This window comes from Misgurnus anguillicaudatus, chromosome 4 (genome assembly GCF_027580225.2).
Source record: "Misgurnus anguillicaudatus chromosome 4, ASM2758022v2, whole genome shotgun sequence".
NCBI lineage: Eukaryota > Metazoa > Chordata > Actinopteri > Cypriniformes > Cobitidae > Misgurnus > Misgurnus anguillicaudatus.
The window spans coordinates 38,151,409-38,169,737 of NC_073340.2; the positions used below are offsets into that span (position 1 = coordinate 38,151,409).

The 18,329-nt window shown below is 37.3% G+C and overlaps 1 protein-coding gene, 1 long non-coding RNA gene and 1 pseudogene across 3 annotated transcripts; 1 reads left to right on the forward strand and 2 right to left on the reverse strand.

The window, feature by feature from the left end:
* Positions 1-11,572, forward strand: part of LOC141363751 (uncharacterized) — a 118,989-nt pseudogene extending 107,417 nt beyond the window's left edge.
* Positions 1,617-5,515, reverse strand: LOC141363750 (interferon-induced protein 44-like). The gene is made up of 5 exons (XM_073867306.1): positions 5,382-5,515; positions 5,026-5,166; positions 4,749-4,914; positions 2,851-2,951; positions 1,617-2,754 (listed from the first exon to the last, which is right to left on the reverse strand). The coding sequence occupies exons 2-5, from the start codon at positions 5,104-5,106 to the stop codon at positions 2,554-2,556; spliced, it is 549 nt and encodes a 182-aa protein (XP_073723407.1). The 5' UTR covers positions 5,107-5,166; positions 5,382-5,515; the 3' UTR covers positions 1,617-2,553.
* Positions 11,573-14,710: 3,138 nt separating the features above from the next.
* On the reverse strand, positions 14,711-17,766 carry LOC129452843 (uncharacterized). Of its 2 annotated transcripts, none has more exons than XR_012369369.1 (4): positions 17,546-17,766; positions 16,879-17,093; positions 15,673-15,889; positions 14,711-15,100 (listed from the first exon to the last, which is right to left on the reverse strand). It is a non-coding gene; the product is annotated as an uncharacterized lncRNA (long non-coding RNA). The 2 variants fall into 2 exon arrangements; XR_012369370.1 differs by lacking the exon at positions 17,546-17,766 and adding an exon at positions 17,141-17,159.
* Positions 17,767-18,329: the final 563 nt, after the last annotated feature.

Here is an 18,329-nt window from a genome sequence, read left to right on the forward strand (position 1 = left end):
TTTGGAAATCATTTCAGTCGTCAGGGAGATCGGCTGCTCTCTGATCTGAAGCATAATTCACATTATCGACTAGAGACACTACATTTAGCAAAGATACAAATGTTTTAAGTAATGGAGACTGAACAGGTGACAGCATTAATGTGTTATGTACTTCATATGTGACTGTCTATGTTTCAACGTAATATGACTGACTGATGGGTTATAGATTGTTGTTTGATCATCATTGGTAGAAATGTACAGTGAGCTTCAAGTAGACTACCACATGCTTGCCTCAGACGATATTATTGTGCTCCAGTATAGCTCAATAGTAGAGCATTGAATTAGCAGCAAAAAAGGTCATAGGTTTGAATCTAGGTAACACACATACTGATTTAAAAAAATGTATACCTTGTAATGCACTGCAAGTCGCTTTGTATGCTTTTGGAAGATGCTTTCATACATTTAAATTTCAGCAAGAAGTATACTTAACACTGAAGACTATGGACGTTTTGGGAGTAAGTCTATAATCCAGTGTTAGGGCCTCATTTATAAAATGCTGCTAAGAAAATGCCCTATATTTGATCTTACGATAATTTGTCAAAAGAGGGCACGTGTGATTAATAAAACAAATGTACGTATAGAAAACATGTACCCTTCACTTTAAGAAGTGACATCTATAAATCACAAATGAGCTTGAATTTGTGCGCAGCTGAACAGTTGCAAGTTTCCACCTTTAAGCGATGCCTAATTAATGTCATTGACAAATAAAAGAGCACCTGTCAATCTTTAAATCTGTTTTGGGCAGCAAGAATGGCTTACATTTTCCACATCAAAGACTAAATATGGATAAATATGGACAAAGATAAATATGGACTTTGCCATGAATTTTTGTGTATGCACACTTTATAAATGAGGCCCATAGTCTTTAAACTTTCACCTATCATTGTGAATGTTTTGAATGGAGCAGAAGTAGAGACAGTGTTATTATATCCAGTATTAACCTTATACAGTTTTCTTCTTTAAAGCATACTTGTGTCTTATATATTGTACTGCATGAACAGTAACACTACATTTAATGTATTATTGTATGTCTCTTGATGCCTTTCATTTAATTGAGTCTTGATTATTTAAATATATCTTGATCTTATAAATCTGGTTCCATACAATCCATGCATGACTGAATTAAAGTAACCATTAAAGTATTATACAAGTAGTCAGATCTGCCACAGGAGTCTATTTTTGTCTTGTGTGAGGACAATAAAAACGTCACAGCTTACAAAACGTAAGACAGGGTCTGAACATGTGTATATTAAGAATGTGTCTACTTAAATTAAGAAAGTATTCTTAAAGGCTTCTTTATGGTTAATTGTTGATTATTCCATTCCATATTGTGCAAAAACAATTTTTAATTTACAGCAAAAAAAATCACCAAGCAAACAAAAAGCAGCTAAGACGAAGCAAAAACTGGTAGTAAAGCCCATGTCATATTATGTTTGTAAAATTCATGATAGTACAATGTATTACACCAAAGAATGCAGTACATAACGTATACAAACATGTCTAATAGATAGAAGTCTTTACACTTCTGAGCCAATGGTCTCAATATACCCACATTAAATAGAAGTATTAAAAAACAAATGTGTTGTTCCATTGAGCTGGTATATTCTGTATGTTAATACAGGTGAAAAAATAAATGTGACATTCTGTACTTTTGTTTCATAATTATCTTTTAATGTTTAGACATTTCTTGACTCCACAAGCAAACAGAGAAATTTTGCCTGTATTGTCCCAATACTCATGAAGGGCACTTATACAATATTATACAGTATGTATGTGTAAAATTGCAACATACACAAACAATATTTAAGATGTTAGACAAACCCAACAGACAAGCATTTCTATGAAATTAACTCAAGTCTCAATGTTGATGTATACAGCTTGTCTGAAATATCAGACAAATAAACTGACAGAGTTTTGCATTCACTATGCATATTAAACTTAACTAAACTCAGAGAATCTCCTAAGATGGTCTGAGGGCATTGACAGTGTACATTTAAATGAAATACAAACTCATTTTAGACAAAACTCATGTTGTGTGTGTTGTAAGAAGCACTTACATTATACAGTACAGTATACAACAGCAGATGTCAATCGTCTGTGGATTTCCTTCATTCTGTGCTACACGTTTAGGGGCGGTTTATGTTCTGCCCTTTAGCATACATTATCCTACGTTCATTCATTACAAATTTAACTTTAAGTTAAACGTGCATTTAAACTACACCTGGGAAAACTCACTTGACTCGGTCGCTCCAGCCGAGAGTCGCAGTGCCACCTCCGCACCGCAGCAGACTCGATGTGAACACCGCTTGCAGGTTTGAATCAGGGGCGTGGCTAAGTATTTGAAGGGAGGGGGGGCTAAGAATACATTTAAAATTAAAAATGTATTGTTCACTTCGGTAAATGTATTGTTTAGTTCAATGTTTTGAAAAGCTTCTGGACATATTGGCAGTTTGTTTGTTTTTACAAGTACAGTTTTTTGGATCACCCAAGTTGGGGGGGGGGGCAGGTGGAGGGTCAATGCTCTAGAGTATCTACCCTGTAGATCCGCACCTGCTTCTCTTCCATCAGTCTGTCATTGGCAAAATGTACAATTTGCTCAACGGCATTAAGAATTAAAACATCAATGTTATCATCTGTGTTTATTTCTTCATGGTAGTTCTTCACTGGGAATATACAACTCACTGGCACGCCCAACATATGACTGCACAACTCCATCTAAATGGAAACAGAAAGCAAACCAAAATGTTAAAATTTGTTAATTTAAATGACAGTTTAAGCAAGTAAACTAGAATAATGAATGGTTTCATATACCTTATGTTTGATTTTCCTGCTTATATAGATCTTTCTTAAATCACCTTTCACCAGTGGACATGTTTCATCTATTTTGGTCATAACAGTGACTTGAGGAATCCCTACAACAATTGTATAGATACAGACAGCAAATGGTCTAAAAGAAGCAAACATTTTTGTTAGAACAAAAAAAAACTAAAATTTCATTTTAAATGTTGTGATTGCACTGTGTTTTTCTATCAATTATAGCTGGATGGATTTTTGTGAGAAAATCAACATATTTTCGGCATACAAACGTCATAAATAATCGTTCTCCAAAAGCAAACTCTTCATTGAAAAGAAGTCAGTGAACACCAAGGGGCAACCTTACGGTCTCTATCGTGAAGCCAAGTTAAAGTGACTTAAACTGCAATTCATCATTGTTTGCTAGAGACTGGTTCCAAAAGGGAGTCAAACCCATAGAAATAATTATGTTTAGAGGCTGGTACAAAAAGAGCTTTGGTCTATATAGCTAATTCATGACAACTGTGAGGGGGGTGAATTTTTTTGTAACTCATCTGTTTGAATTATAATAAAGTCAAAATGAAATTGAAATGAAAAACTATTGTGGTATGTTTACAAATGACTTATCTGTGAGCTTTATTATTTTTTAAAAATTCATGTGGCCCAGGGCTCCCGACTGTAACCAAATGGTGGCATTTTGCCACCAAAATTTGAGATTGTGCCACTGAATTTTACATCCAATCCCACATGTGCGACCAGTAAATTTGACCATTTTTTTGTGATGTGACACTGAATTTAAAACAGCACATTGTACTTTCTGCATCTATCATCAAAGTATTTATTAGTAATACAGTGTATTACTTAGTAGAAATGTGAATATTTGGTTAGCATGTTGATTTACGGTATGTGCCCCTAAATTTTCTGGTTGTGCCCCTAAAATTTTCAGTTGGGGGCCACTGTGCTCCTAGTGAAAACAGTTATAGTCTGGAGCCCTGTGGCCTCATAATCTTTATTCAAAAAAGCAAAACTCCCCCCTCCTCAAAACGAGCTGTCTTTACTTCCGGTCATATGGTATGGCAAGTGGGCAGGGTCTGGGAAAAGATTGCAGAAATTAGCAACATGACCCAACTTCAAATAATCCAATCAATTCTCGATGGACGAATTCAAGTCCAGCCCTACCTTTTATTCATTTCAGAAGCCATTTCACATCCTGGCTCTTTGTCCATTTTCGGTTATGTTGGAGTGACGTGCTTTCATGATGGCAACGGCAACTTTGGGTTTTGAAAATGCTCTTCGCAAACGTCTGACATCACTGCGTTTATATTTTTTACAGTCGATGGTAAACATATAAAAGTCAGCCAATAGAAACGATAGTTTTCAGAAGAATGTGTGCAACAAGAGCAAGCACATAAAGCAAGCAAATCTTTTTCATTTAAACATCAAACAATAACAGTTTTTTTTACAGTTAATTAAACTTAGTTTTTTGGTGTTGGAGCATTTTATCAAGTACAAGCTGAAGTAGTATTAATTTATTATATATTATTTTGGTCATGTATGCACTGGTGATTACATCTGTTTTCTTTATTATGCTATTATTATTGCTGCTAGGTAAATTGATTGTATGGAGAGAGGGGGCAAGTAGCAGGATGACCAATGGATGACCAATTTTCTGCATTGATATATTTTGTCTTCAAGTGCCTCATTAATTAAACACAACGAAAGGAACTGAACAGTATTTTGCTTGATGATAATATCTGATTACTGACGATTCACATTCTCCCACTAGTTTCAATAAACACAAAGGTTATTTTTGAAGTATTATATATATATATATATATATATATATATATATATATATATATATATATATATATATATATATATATAATCTTAAATAATTACGAGCATTGACTTACCCCTGTCACTGATTGTTCTGCGGATTATCCTCAACTTCTCAATAAGTCGCTCATTCATTAAATCGATCATATTTGCAGCAATAATGTAAACCACACAGAAAATTTGGTCACTGAGATGGGGGTGCCTTTCAAAATATTGCCTGTGCCAAGGATTTTCTTGATTGAACTGCAGTAAGTTGGTAAACATGAACCCATATTAAAAAATATCAAACATATTGCACACACAAATTTTATGTTGCAATGTTACAATTTCACAATAAATGTGATGGTTTCTTACTTTATAGCCCTCCTTCACATGGCCAAATACAGCATTGGTGAATTCTTCTGGTTGTGGTCCTGCTTCAGATTCTAAACCCATTGTATCACAAAAGGCAAAATTCAAATAACGGTTTGCAGTCTGGACTCTGTGTGTACTTAACTATGAAACAAACAAACAAAAAATACAACTGTAAGTAAATCATTTAAATAACTCAAGACAACATCACAAAAAGGCAAACATGCTTACAGATTATCCTGGACATAACGCCTTTTTTGCTCTGACAAAACATCTCAGCAACTGCTTTTATCTTTCCTTCAGGTTGTTTCACGATAATCTTCAGTATTATAACATGTGTGTAGACAAATAATACATACTCTTTGTGTGAAACTTTGACTGCTACAGGCAGCAGATGAATCAACTAGAGCTGCAGAAGTGATCCGTCCTTGCAAGGCACTATTAACTGAGTTAATGAAGCTGGACTTTCCTGCTCCGACTTGTCCAACTAGCAGGATCTTAATGCACTGTACATCTGGATGACATACAGTAAACTCTTCTAAACGCTTTATTAATGCTGCTTTCTGCCTGTGAAAACACAAGAGACACAAGAATTCTCTGTAATACAGAACATGACAGATGCAGTGTTGGGCAAGTTACTGAAAATTAGTAATTAGTTAGTTACTAGTTACTTCTTTTAAAAGTAACTGAATTACTCTACCAGTTACTGTATATCAAAAGTAATTGTCTGCTTTTTAAATGTAAATATGAACAGTACTGAACAGTCAAACAATAAAATGATATGGATGGGCTATTTTACACGTAAGACTCTAATATATCACATACTGTAGGAGGCTATTTTGCTTTAGATTCAACCTTTGAATATTTTTGTTAGAAATTATCTTAATATGTAAACTTACTTTATTTATGTATATCATTTAGATCATTTAGACAAATATTCTGCATGTTTACAAAAATATATAATTGTGTAGTGTCTCTTTAAATATTTGGAGACAATTGTGTCAACATGTCATATTTTCTAAAATAAATTATAATTTTTCTGATTTAATATTCATTTTAATAAGTTAGAAACGTCTCTGCTGTGTCCTGCTGACAGGCGCAGCAGGTCCTGCGTGCAGCAGGTGATGCAAATTATGGGTCCTCCAAAGGTTAGACCGTCTCATTTCAGTTCTCTTCGCGAACTTCTGAGAGCCTTGAAAGACCGAGTGCTCACCTTTTATCACATCCTTAGTAGGGTGCAGCCCTTGAATTGGAACACAGCTTGTGAAGCTCGTGGCAGGGACTGTGCTCTTTGGTCATACTGTGTGTATATAGTTTCTGTTGGATTTAAATGATACACGGGATTAAAGGAAGATATTTAATCAGAAAACGGAGTAGGCTACGTGGATTGTTTTGTCGGACGGACACAGAGCGAGTGGATTGTTTGTTCGGATACGGAGAGACTGAAACTAAAACTAAAAGCGAGCTCACACATACTATAGAGTTTTAACACGGGCGTACAGCGCAGTGTGAATATTTTAGGGGAAACAACAATCGCGGATCGTTTTCTTCCATGAAGGCCGATATAAACATCTAAGAATATATGAACATTTTTCAGATTTATTACTTTTGTGGACTACAAATGCAAGTTAATGTCATGCCGGGATTGCTTGGCGAAGATAATTTACAAACATGAGTCCGGATGGATTATGACTTGCGCACAATTTTTGAACAAAGGTATGTTGTCCCGTTTAGATTTTTCATGTTCATTCTATATGCACTGTCAGCTATGATGAAGTGTAATGAATCATTGTGCCGCCAACTACGGTCCTGCGACGTCAGATATGTTGTCTATTTTTTACAAAATAGAGTAACGCGAGTAACGAACTCATTTAAATTTCAGTAATTGTAATTGCGTAACTTGATTTAAAAAAATGCTGGAATCTTTGTCAAATATTCACTCACAAAAACCACAATTAAGAACTTAAGGTGTCATTTAGATATCAATTTGTTTGGACAGCATAATATAAATAGTAATATAAATTACTGAGCTACACATCATTACAGTGTGTTTATGTTCATCCAAGTTGCGAAAGTCTTGAGGCAAACTTTTTACCAAACATAACCTGCCTTAAAGAAATTATTAAATGGATTTTGCGAGCATGCGTGCATGCACTCCAGGTGCGTAAATTTTATCTGACAGTGGTGGTGGTGGGGGGTTTGTAGCTCCAGATTTCACTCTCATCCTGAAATGCACTGATTTAAAAAAAAGCTTTGTGTCCCTGATTGGCCAGCTAATCTGTACGTTGTGATTGATCTGAAAACCTCTGACGTCAGCCGGAAATGTGACACTCCTTACCATGTTTGAAAGATTCAGTCACAATGCTATGCTGACAGGAGTTAACTTACAGGCTGAGAGTCCAAAGTGGGAGGAATTATGATAATGTCGGTCTTGTCTACATCACCAATCCCATAAAGTAAACTGTTCCCTTCAATCCGTGTGTTTGTTGTAGTCCAAGAAAAGAGATTTACATTGTTTACTTCAGGGTTTGTATCTTTTGCATATCATTAACATTTACTAATACACACTTACACAGAAAACGTGAATCGAACAATAGGTGCACTTTAATTTATCCCAATTTCTTTGAAGCTGTTTACAATCAAGCCACTAATTAAACTTTAAGCATAATGCGCCCTATTTTAATGATCTAAGCTCATTGTCTAAAGGGCACGCCACACAGTCTAAATGGGCGTGTCCAAATCCACTTTTGCTAATTTAACGACTGGAAAAATGGTTTGTGCTCCAAGTGCACAGTTTAAAAGGGTTATTCCTATTCTCGTAATGAGTAATGGGTAGGGCTGTAACGATAAATCACGTGTCTGTCACGACCTGGTCTCTCCATTTCTTGTCTTATCCGAGTTTGAGAGATTAGGTTGTGACAGTACGTGTCTGCCCTGAGAGTTGTGTGACATGCCCTTCCGCGGTCCACGTTTCTCTCAGGGTTCGTGAATTGTTTCCCGCTCCCTTATGTTTGATTAGCTTCAGGTGTTTGTTGTTTAGTATTCCCTATTTAATATCCTTCTGTCCTGTCCTCCGTGCGTTGGTATTATTCTCTGTTCCTTTCAAAGTTCCCTGTTTATTCCTGTTCCTGGTCTCCTGTGTGAGTTTATGTAGTTTAGTGTTCTCAGTGTTAATGTTAGCTAGTTTAGTTCTCGTGTCTGTTATTGTAATGTTTTACCCCCTCGTGGGTGTTTTGGTTCTGTGTGTTCGTGTATATTAAAGTATTCTTTATTTTAGTCTGCATTTGGGTTTTCCTCGTCTTCTTCGTTTCCCGATCGTGACAGAATACCAACGCCAAAATTAAGACCCAGCGGACTATGGATCTTAATCCTAACATTGATTATGCGGCTTTCAGAGGCACAAGACTGGTTCGACGCGGGGGAAGCAACGCGTGGAGAGGTGCCACGGCCAGAGGGGCATTCCAGGGAGGAAGGACCTCTTTTCCAGCCCCTCTGGCAACCATCCCGGAGCGTCGGCGAGTGGGAGTGTTTTCCGCAGAAAGGCCATTTTCGTCTCTGCCACCGGTGTCCGGTCCACCCTACAGTCTCAGGGGGAAACGAGAGAGACATGCCTCCTGGGATTCGGCGTCGGGTGGGTCAGCTTCAGAATTGGGTGGTCTGGTCAGGCCTTCTCCCACTCCTCCGGCGCTTTCCGCTCCTCGTCCCAGACGTAAGACGAGGAGGAAGAACACCTCTCCCGGGCAGCCAGTACCATTTACTTCCCCCAAGTCTCCAGAGTCGCCGGCGCGTCCAGAGTCGCCGGCGCATCCTAAGTCACCTGTGCGTCCTATGGACGTGGAGGAATCCGCCTTTTCCGGCGGATCGGAACCGTCTTGTCCGGTTCAGTCCACGTTTCCTGTGCCCCCTGTTCCTCCTGTGATTCCTGAGCCCCCTGTACTTCCTGTGCCCCCGGTGTTCCCTCGTCAGTCCCCTCCCGTTGTTGTGAACTCTTGTTCTTCCCCCCGGACTTCTCCATCTGTCAAAAAGACTCATAAAACTGTTAGGACACAAACTGATTTTCATCATTCAAACTTTGCCGTGACTCCCCCTCCTCTTCCATGTATATTGTTTTTGTTAGCCCATCCCAACCCTGTTATTATGTTGTCATGTCTACCATTGATTTTGATTTCCTTGTTTTCTTGGTTTTTGTCTCACTTTAGGTCCTGTGTTTAGTGTCTCCTCCTGAGGGCGTCTAGTATCCGCCCTTAGGGGGAGGGTACTGTCACGACCTGGTCTCTCCATTTCTTGTCTTATCCGAGTTTGAGAGATTAGGTTGTGACAGTACGTCTCTGCCCTGAGAGAGTTGTGTGACATGCCCTTCCGCGGTCCACGTTTCTCTCAGGGTTCGTGATTTGTTTCCCGCTCCCTTATGTTTGATTAGCTTCAGGTGTTTGTTGTTTAGTATTCCCTATTTAATATCCTTCTGTCCTGTCCTCCGTGCGTTGGTATTATTCTCTGTTCCCTTCAAAGTTCCCTGTGTATTCCTGTTCCTGGTCTCCTGTGTGAGTTTATGTAGTTTAGTGTTCTCAGTGTTAATGTTAGTTAGTTTAGTTCTCGTGTCTGTTGTAATGTTGTAATGTTTTACCCCCTCGTGGGTGTTTTGGTTCTGTGTGTTCGTGTTAAAGTATTCTTTATTTTAGTCTGCATTTGGGTTTTCCTCGTCTTCTTCGTTTCCAGATCGTGACAGTGTCCCATTAAAAAGACCTGTCTAAAATCGAGTTGAAACTAGCAAAAGAAACATTTGTCGTTCCACCCTGATGATCCTACGGTTTCTGCCCGAATCTCGGCATGCCTGAGGGACATCTCACTCTGGATGAAGGATCACCAACTCCAGCTTTACCTTGCGAAGACATAACTGCTTGTCATATCATCTGAACCAAAGATTCAGCACAACTTTTCCATTCAGCAAGGTTCCTCGACCATCACGCCTTCCAAGGCGGCCAAAAACCTGGGAGTGGTCATTGATGATTGGCTTAGCTTCACAGAGCATGTTGCCAGCACCACTCGCTCTTGTAGATTCATCCTCTACAATATTAGAAAAATAGACCTTTCCTAAATGAGCACACTACGCAGGTCCTGGTCCAAGCTCTTGTCCTGTCCAGTCTGGACTACTGCAATGCGCTACTGGCAGGACTTCCAGCCTGCACGACCAAACCCCTACAGATGATTCAGAACGCAGAGTGGTCTTCAATGAGCCAAAGAGGGTGCACGTCACTCCTCTCTTTGTCAAGTTACACTGGCTCCCTATAGCAGCTTGCATCAAATTTAAGGCTCTGCTCCTGGCCTTTAAAACCACCACTGGGTCAGCACCCCCTTACCTTTCGCTTGCTTATAGAGCCTTATGTACCCTCTCGATCACTGCGCTCTGCCACCGAGCGACGGCTTGTGGTACCATCTCAAAAAGGGAAGAAAACACTAACGCGTACCTTCTCAGGAACTGTTCCACAACTGTGGAATGATCTGCCGGTGGTGACACGATCTGCTGACACTGTAGCTGTCTTTAAGACTAGTCTAAAAACCCATCTCTTCCACAATTACCTCACTTCCTAATTACAGATTTATATCTTTCTTTAGTTACCCTTCTCTTTATCTCTTTCTCTATTTACCTTCCTCTTTATCTATAAAAAAATTACTAACATACCCTTGTCTATGTATATTGTGTTGGACTTGATGAGACTATTTCCAGTGCACTTATGTATTGCTGTTCTTGTGTTGCTATGATTGCTTCTATTGTTTACCTCATTTGTAAGTCGCTTTGAACAAAACCCTCTGCTAAATGACAAAATGTAAATGTAAAATACACTTGTGTAGCGCATTTCGCCCGGGTGTATAGGACCCAATGACTTTTAGCTAGTGTTATAAACGCTACCATAGTGGACTCATTGAAAAATAAACTACATTCTTTAGTCATGACTAATTTATTAATAACTCAGCATTATCTCTATAAAAGAGAAAATAATCACTACATCCGATGTTTAAAGTTAATCAAATTTCTGGACAGTCTACTTACTGGAGTTTAGTGATAGACCGATATATCGGCTGGCCGATATATCGGGCCGATATTTGCGAGTTTTATGTGTATCGGCATCGGCCGATACATGGCTGCCGTGTTTGCCGATTTTTCCGGCATAATTTACAGACAGGGTGCTGGAACCCGCAAGCGATTGCAGGTCATGTGACTAAAAACAACCAACCTTTTCACAACAACATTGAAAGCTCGGCTTAACAGCTGATCATAGCTGAACAAAGTGGTTTTTTTTTCATCTCTATGGGGCGGTTTCCTGGACAGGGATTAGACCAGTCCTAGACTACAATAAATGTAAGAACTGTGCAAACTAATAACATCTCTTTTAAACAACATGCCATTTTTTGCATAATTTTTATGATGTAAATTGAGTGAGCAAAACAAATATCGGCTCAAGAAAATCGGCCGCCTGTATCGGTCATCGGCTAAGGCTGATGAAACAAAAATCGGTATCGGCATCGGCACTGAAAAATCCATATCGGTCGATCCTTACTGGAGTTTTTCCTTTTTTACATACTGGAGTTTCAGTAGTCATGTTGGTTACTAGGTTACCAAACATACAACAAACAAATGCACCTAATTCACATTTGTTTGTTTTTCTTTTTATGTGAATTTAAAAAAAGATTTGCTTCATGTTTGAATGGAAACCCAGCTACTGTAACTAGAAACTTTTCTCTCACCAAACCGTGGTGAATTCTGTCATCATGTACCAACTCTCATGTTGTAACAAACCTGTATAAATGTCTTTGTTCTGATAACCACAATGTAAGATATTTTAAGGAATGTTTGAAAACAAATTGATCATGAACTCCATTTACTTCCATAGTATTCTTTTTCCTACTATGGATGTCAATGGGGCTCAAGATCTGTTTCGTTTGGCCATAGAGATTTGTCGTGACTGAGATTTTGCCATAGCTGTATCCCCTCTTAACAAAACTGTTAAAGTGGAGTCCCCTTCCCAAAGACGTGCCATTTTAGATGGGATAATATCCCCTTTTGAACGCACCATGTTGACCAAACCACTATGAGTTAAGGGAGGGTCCTCAAATGTTTCTAAACTTAAAAAGCCTTTCTGCTTCATTTGAATTTGTATTGTTTTACTACTTACACAATTTTTTCAACTAAACATCTTTTTTTATAACATGCATGGTTTTATGGTATTTTAAGGAGGGACCAACTGCTTCATAATCTGATTTAAGTATTTAAAATGCTCTACACAGAGCTCCCTTCTGGGTTGTTAAGGTGTATTGTTTTGCGTTGGTCTTTTTCTGTTGTATTTCAAGAGTTTATAGGTTAAAAAAAGTTGATAATATATTTGGCTTTTGAGGTGAAGCCTGATTTAAATCATACTTGTATTCAGGCAATTATACAACTCTAGAAAAAGGCTTAGGTTTTAGTTGATCCTATACTATTTAATTGCTGAAAGGAATTGGGACCGATGTGATAGACAACTTTAGTGTTCAATTTATTATCTTTCATATCATTCCATTAAATAGCCTATATTGCACCCATTGCTAACTGGGATGTCCTGTTCATGTTAACATAATAAATAAAATGTGACACTATGACTTATTGTATCATGGTATATAATAATAATAAAATGATAGCATTTATTTTTACTGGTTTAATGTTGTGCGCACCTATGAGCAGTTATATCATAGTTCATACACTGTTTTGGAAAGTATTGAAAAAAACTGGAAACTGATTCATGTTTATGACTTGTGTGTGTGCGTCTGCATTTATTTTCATCCTCTTTTCATGTGTTTTATTTGTTTAAAACAGAAACAATACATAATACAAAATCTTTATTGTTTTGAGTTACTATGCAATAAACAGGTTGTTGTCATATATTTTATATATGGATTTATTAGCTCATCTTTCCATTAATTCATTAACACTGTATGTGAAATATACATAATTGAGGATGTGTTTTAGACGAATTTACTCGAATTTTTGCCCTTCTTAACTGATTTTTTAGAACAACAAAATAGGACATTGCAAAAACAAAACAATATACAGAAAACAAAACATTAACATTTAGCCAACAACTTATCCATGTCCAGAAAATCAAGAAAAACGTCTGACAGGCAAATCACGTGGTCTGGCAAATCCTGTTGCTTTGCTCCTTGTAAGAGCTTCACTTTGCCGTCACTACAGAATTTAACATTATGGTATAGATGTCATTTTAATGTACTTACCCCCAATCAATGTTCCTCCATGGGGTTTCAAATTCTAGGAAGATAAAATATGAAAATACATTTTAAATGTATTTTTCTCTGAGAGTGTGCATGATTAAAAAGAGTTTATTTAATATTAAATCGTTGTTTAATTCGGTAGGGGAATCCAATGTATTTTATTGCCCTCTCACCCAAACGCCCTTGTATTAGGCTTATCTGTGATGCTGCGGATGCTGTTCTTGTTTCTGGTCTTGATTCTGACGATCCCATCCCATTGTTGTCGTTCTTGAAATATTAACATCAGTCTCTAAAAAATAACTGTTCAAAATAATGACGTAACGTTTGGCACCAAGACAGTAATGCAATGGTGCTTACTTCAGAGCAGCTGCATCTAATTTGTAAAGCGCCTGCTCGCTAGACGTCCAAAGAGGAGGTGCTACCATAGACCGTAAAAAATATGGACGTTGTGTCCGTGACGTCACCCATTTGCTTGTGAAGATTGTTTTTGAAGCTTAAAGTAGACGTTGGCTGCCTTCACCATCTTGGCCGCGCATTATATGGAAGGCCAACAGGGCAAAAACTTGTTAAAAATACGTAAGTGCGTGTTAACACGTAAATCACGTGTTAACGCGTACCTAAACGGTTTTCTTTACCACCACCTACTGGTGTGGAGCTTTGAAAACACAGAAAGAAAGAAGGCTTGGATATCACAGGATGTAATCTAAAATATATTTTGAGCATTTTATAAAAGCATTAGTAGGCTACAACTACATATTTTTAAACAGTTAACTATACTCATTCAACCCTTGAAATTCATGACCACTTTCACACATTTCTCCAAACTATATTTTTAAATACACTTTAACTTTACCATGTTTCTAAAGCCTAACTGGTAACTGACAAATGAAAACAGGACATTATGTTTTCACAGGTCAACCCATATGCATTATATTTGTTTGTTAGTCCCTTTGATAACCACCTTAAGTCTTATGAAGCTGCTATTGGTTTAGATAGCTTTATAGTAAATATAGTAGTTTTGCTTTATCCTTCAAAGTATTTTTTTTATTATCATTAGACACACACACAGGAAAAAACAATAAATAACACTGGTGAGGATCATATACGTCCTCCAGATGCTGTGTTGTCTGTGCAAAATGTGTTGCGGTTGTAAAAAGAGGAATACTATGTGAATGAGTCCTTTTTCTTAGGATGTTTTTATCTTTGCTGGAGATGGAGCAAGCAGTACTAACTCCAAATACTCATCCTTTTCAATATTGTAATGAAAACAGAGTTGTATACCATAGTTTAATGTTGCATGTGCAAATAAACAGTTGTTTTGATATGATGCTCTCTATTTTCCTTGGCTTTTTTCATAAGGGTTAAAGTGCCTGACACACTACTAGTAGAATACATTAGGAATGAAAAAAGATACATGATGCTTTTAAAATAATATAATATTTAACTTTTATTTATGCCATAAAACAGTAATTACTAAATTTAAGACTCAAATTCCACAGGAAGAAATATCTTTGCTTTTACATAGCATTTCTTCATTTAATTATTGATTAGTTTGTAAATTGTTGTGGAGACAGGAGCTTTGCAGTATCCAGATGTGATAAGGAACATGGCCCTTCCATTGTATGGCACATCGCATGGAGTATGAACTACCCTATCTTATGTGATTTTGTTAAATGGTTTATGAAGCCTTTAATGGACAGTGGTCCCCTGCTTCAAAAACAGCAGACCTCCAACATCAAGCTTAGCAGAGCTGGGGTGGTTGGTGAGAATCATTTTGGTTGGCTGAAGAAAGATGGTGATGACCTCAGAAGTGCAATGCCTGCAACACATAAATGGTAAAGTTTATTGTGCTGCCCTGGGAAATGGATGACCTAGGAATGTTAGTATATGTAGGCCTAATGCACATCACAGCCTGTAAACTGTTAAGTCTTATAACTTCATACAATCAGAATGTACTGTAGTAAAAACATAAATGACAAAGAAAACAGAACTTTATTACATGTACTCTAGTAAGAATTAGGCAAATTATAATGGAATATAAACTCCAAAAGGATTAATTTTTTTTGCTCAGTTATAAATGAATCTTATTTAATATTTGATTATTAATAAAACCCATAAACAACAAACATTGGCAACAAAGGCCTATAATTGTTTTCAACCAAAAACATTGTTATAGGTAGTATTGACATAGGAAACAGAAATACAGACTCTCTAAAAAATGCTAGGCCCATCATAAAGACAACTGTGTAACTAGAAATCAATATTAAAAGGTATAAAGTTGAGACCTTACTTACATCACTTGGTCAAAAAAAGTCACAGACTCAACTGTAGGCACAAAACAGTTTATTGAATGGGCAATGAAAATCTCAATTCCAGAATGCAGAGACTCACCAAGCAGCAGGGTGGCACTAAATTGAGTCACTGCTGAGAATGGCACCTTGCAGAAAGAGTCAGAGTGCAAGGCATCAGTCAGGAAATGTTATCAGGGAGAGCAGCGAGGCAGGCAGACGGGATGAAGAGAGCCAAAGAAGAGCCAACCGATGTGAAGCTAGGCATAGAGAGGGAAGATGAGGCTGGTAGAACGGGGCAGATGGCATCAGGGCACAATCTGGAAAGAACAGAGAAGAGTCAGAAAGAAAAAGCACTGACAGCGCATCTCATAATTAATGAGATGATGACTAGACGGAGGGGAGGATATAGCCTGGGATACACTGCATGATTTTTGGCGGTCCCAAACGAAAGATTACCATCGTGAAACATTTGTGGCAATTTCTATGATCGTGGCTCTTCGGTGGTCCTATGTCGACCAGCGTACCAGTATTTGTTTAACACTAGCACATGCTGGTGACATTGCACTTAACTGGAGTAACAGTCGTCACAACCTATGAGAGAGGTGTCATCATTATACAGTCTACATGCTTGTCGTATCCAAGTTTAAATGATCCATGTCGCACAGTTTGATAAGGTAAGGATATTATAAGAGAGCAAAAATCTTGCAGTGTATCCTGGGCTTAAGACAATGACTGGTACGTGCATGGCCAACTGTCAAAAAAAAAAACAATGACAAAACACACAGCGTACAAAACACATAAACAGAAACAACCGATCAGAACAAAGCTGTGACACACTTTTAGCTATAGTATTCAATCAGATACTGGTTGCCCAAATTCATTGATTGTTTCTATCTAATGAAACAGGTTTTGGAATGTTTGGTGTGATGGTTGCTGTATCGGTCAGGTTAACAAGTGAAAACTCTTCTGTAATCAAGTGCTATTTGGGGCTGAATATTTCATTTAGTATGAAAAGTAAAAGTTACACTCTGATTTTGACCTAAAATGCTTAAAAATGTCTAAATTAAGTGCAGGTGCAAAGTCATAGGTATATTCATTTGTGACAGTTCTACTGTTTGCACTTGAAATAAACACAGACATGACATGTAGATAATAAAAATATTTAACAAAAATATAATCTGAAATAGGATAAATATGTTTTAACAATTTTAAACAAAACTGTTTACTAATAATAAAACAGACAATAGCAGAAAGAATAAGCATGCATGTTTAAGTTAAGAAGAATAATGAGCTTTTTAAAAAGTACCTGTATGTCCAGTTGTGCGGTCTGGAGTACATTGCTTTGCATGTAGTCCTATAAGGATCGCTTGGTCTTCTTGAATATATTAAGTCCTATAACTGCTTCAAGTACGCATTCTCTCATCAGGCACACTCTTACAGCCTCAGGGTGGATCATTGTTCATAATTTGGTCATCTAAATAAGCTTCGGTCAATCTTGTGAATAAACACTGGGTGAATAATCTAGTATTAATGTAAAATCAACAAGGAAATTATATAGACCAACGTACTCTAATAATGCTACACAGTAGGCCTACAAAGGAATATAGTTTCCCTCATATTTGGACATGATCTGACACTGTTTCCACTAACTTATGTGATTGCAGTTATAAAGACTTTTGCCCAAGGCCATTTATCTAACAAAGCTGTTTTCTGTTGTTGTTACTGCTGCTTCTTTTGTGTTTGTATTCCTCAATAGTACTTTTTGGCTCTTCCGTGTGGTTACGTACCCTTCCGTCAGCGTACCTGGCTTATGATGGCTATGAGGTAAGCTTACGGCAAACTCGACGTAGTGCTTGGATCACTATATCATTAATTATTCAAACAACACGACAGTGTGGTGTCAGGATGACAGTGCCTGTCGTAACGCATTCGCTGCAATATAATTATTAATAAGCTTGTGAGCAAGCGCTTACCTAATGCTTACGATGATCTGACTTTACAATCTTCATCTTCTTCTTTTGGTTTAATGGCGGGTTACGAACCAACTTTAAAGGTGCATACCGCCACCTGCTGTGATGGAGTGTGAAAATAATGATCTGCCTCTTCTATATCCTGTTATATAACACACTATTCTTAATAAATCTCAAACTGCATTTGACTTCCTGATTTTGGATCTTCATTTAATAAGTTGGCTATAGTAAAATCATTGCATGCTATTGCTTGTAAATCTTCCTTTAAAATACGACTCAAAATGATAGTGGCGAAGAAGTCATCTGCCATCTTGTGCTCGTTAGTGGTAACGACATGCAATGCACAAATGACTAAAACGAGTTATTGTTTTTAAAGCCAGTTTCATTGAAAGCATGGTTTACCGACAATGCATTAATGATCTTATCATTTTAATAATATATTAATAAATCTATGTCCAAAGTTAAGAATATGAACGCAAAACACTAAATGACAAAGTGGTGTTTTTCCGGACAGGGGTTTTCTTAAACCAAGATTAAGCCTAATTAGGAAAAAATAAACAAACATGCCTTACTAAAAACATTACTTGTGTGCATTTTAAGGCAAAACAAAGAGCACTGATGTATTTTAAGATATGTCAATGCATTTTTTTTTAGTTTGTACAGCTCTTATATTTATTTTAGTCTAGGACTAGTCTAATCCCTGTCCGGGAAACCGCCCCTAAATTGCTCCCAATCCAATTTTGCTGTGTTCTCTACTGTACTTTGATTATACTGATTATAATCCAAA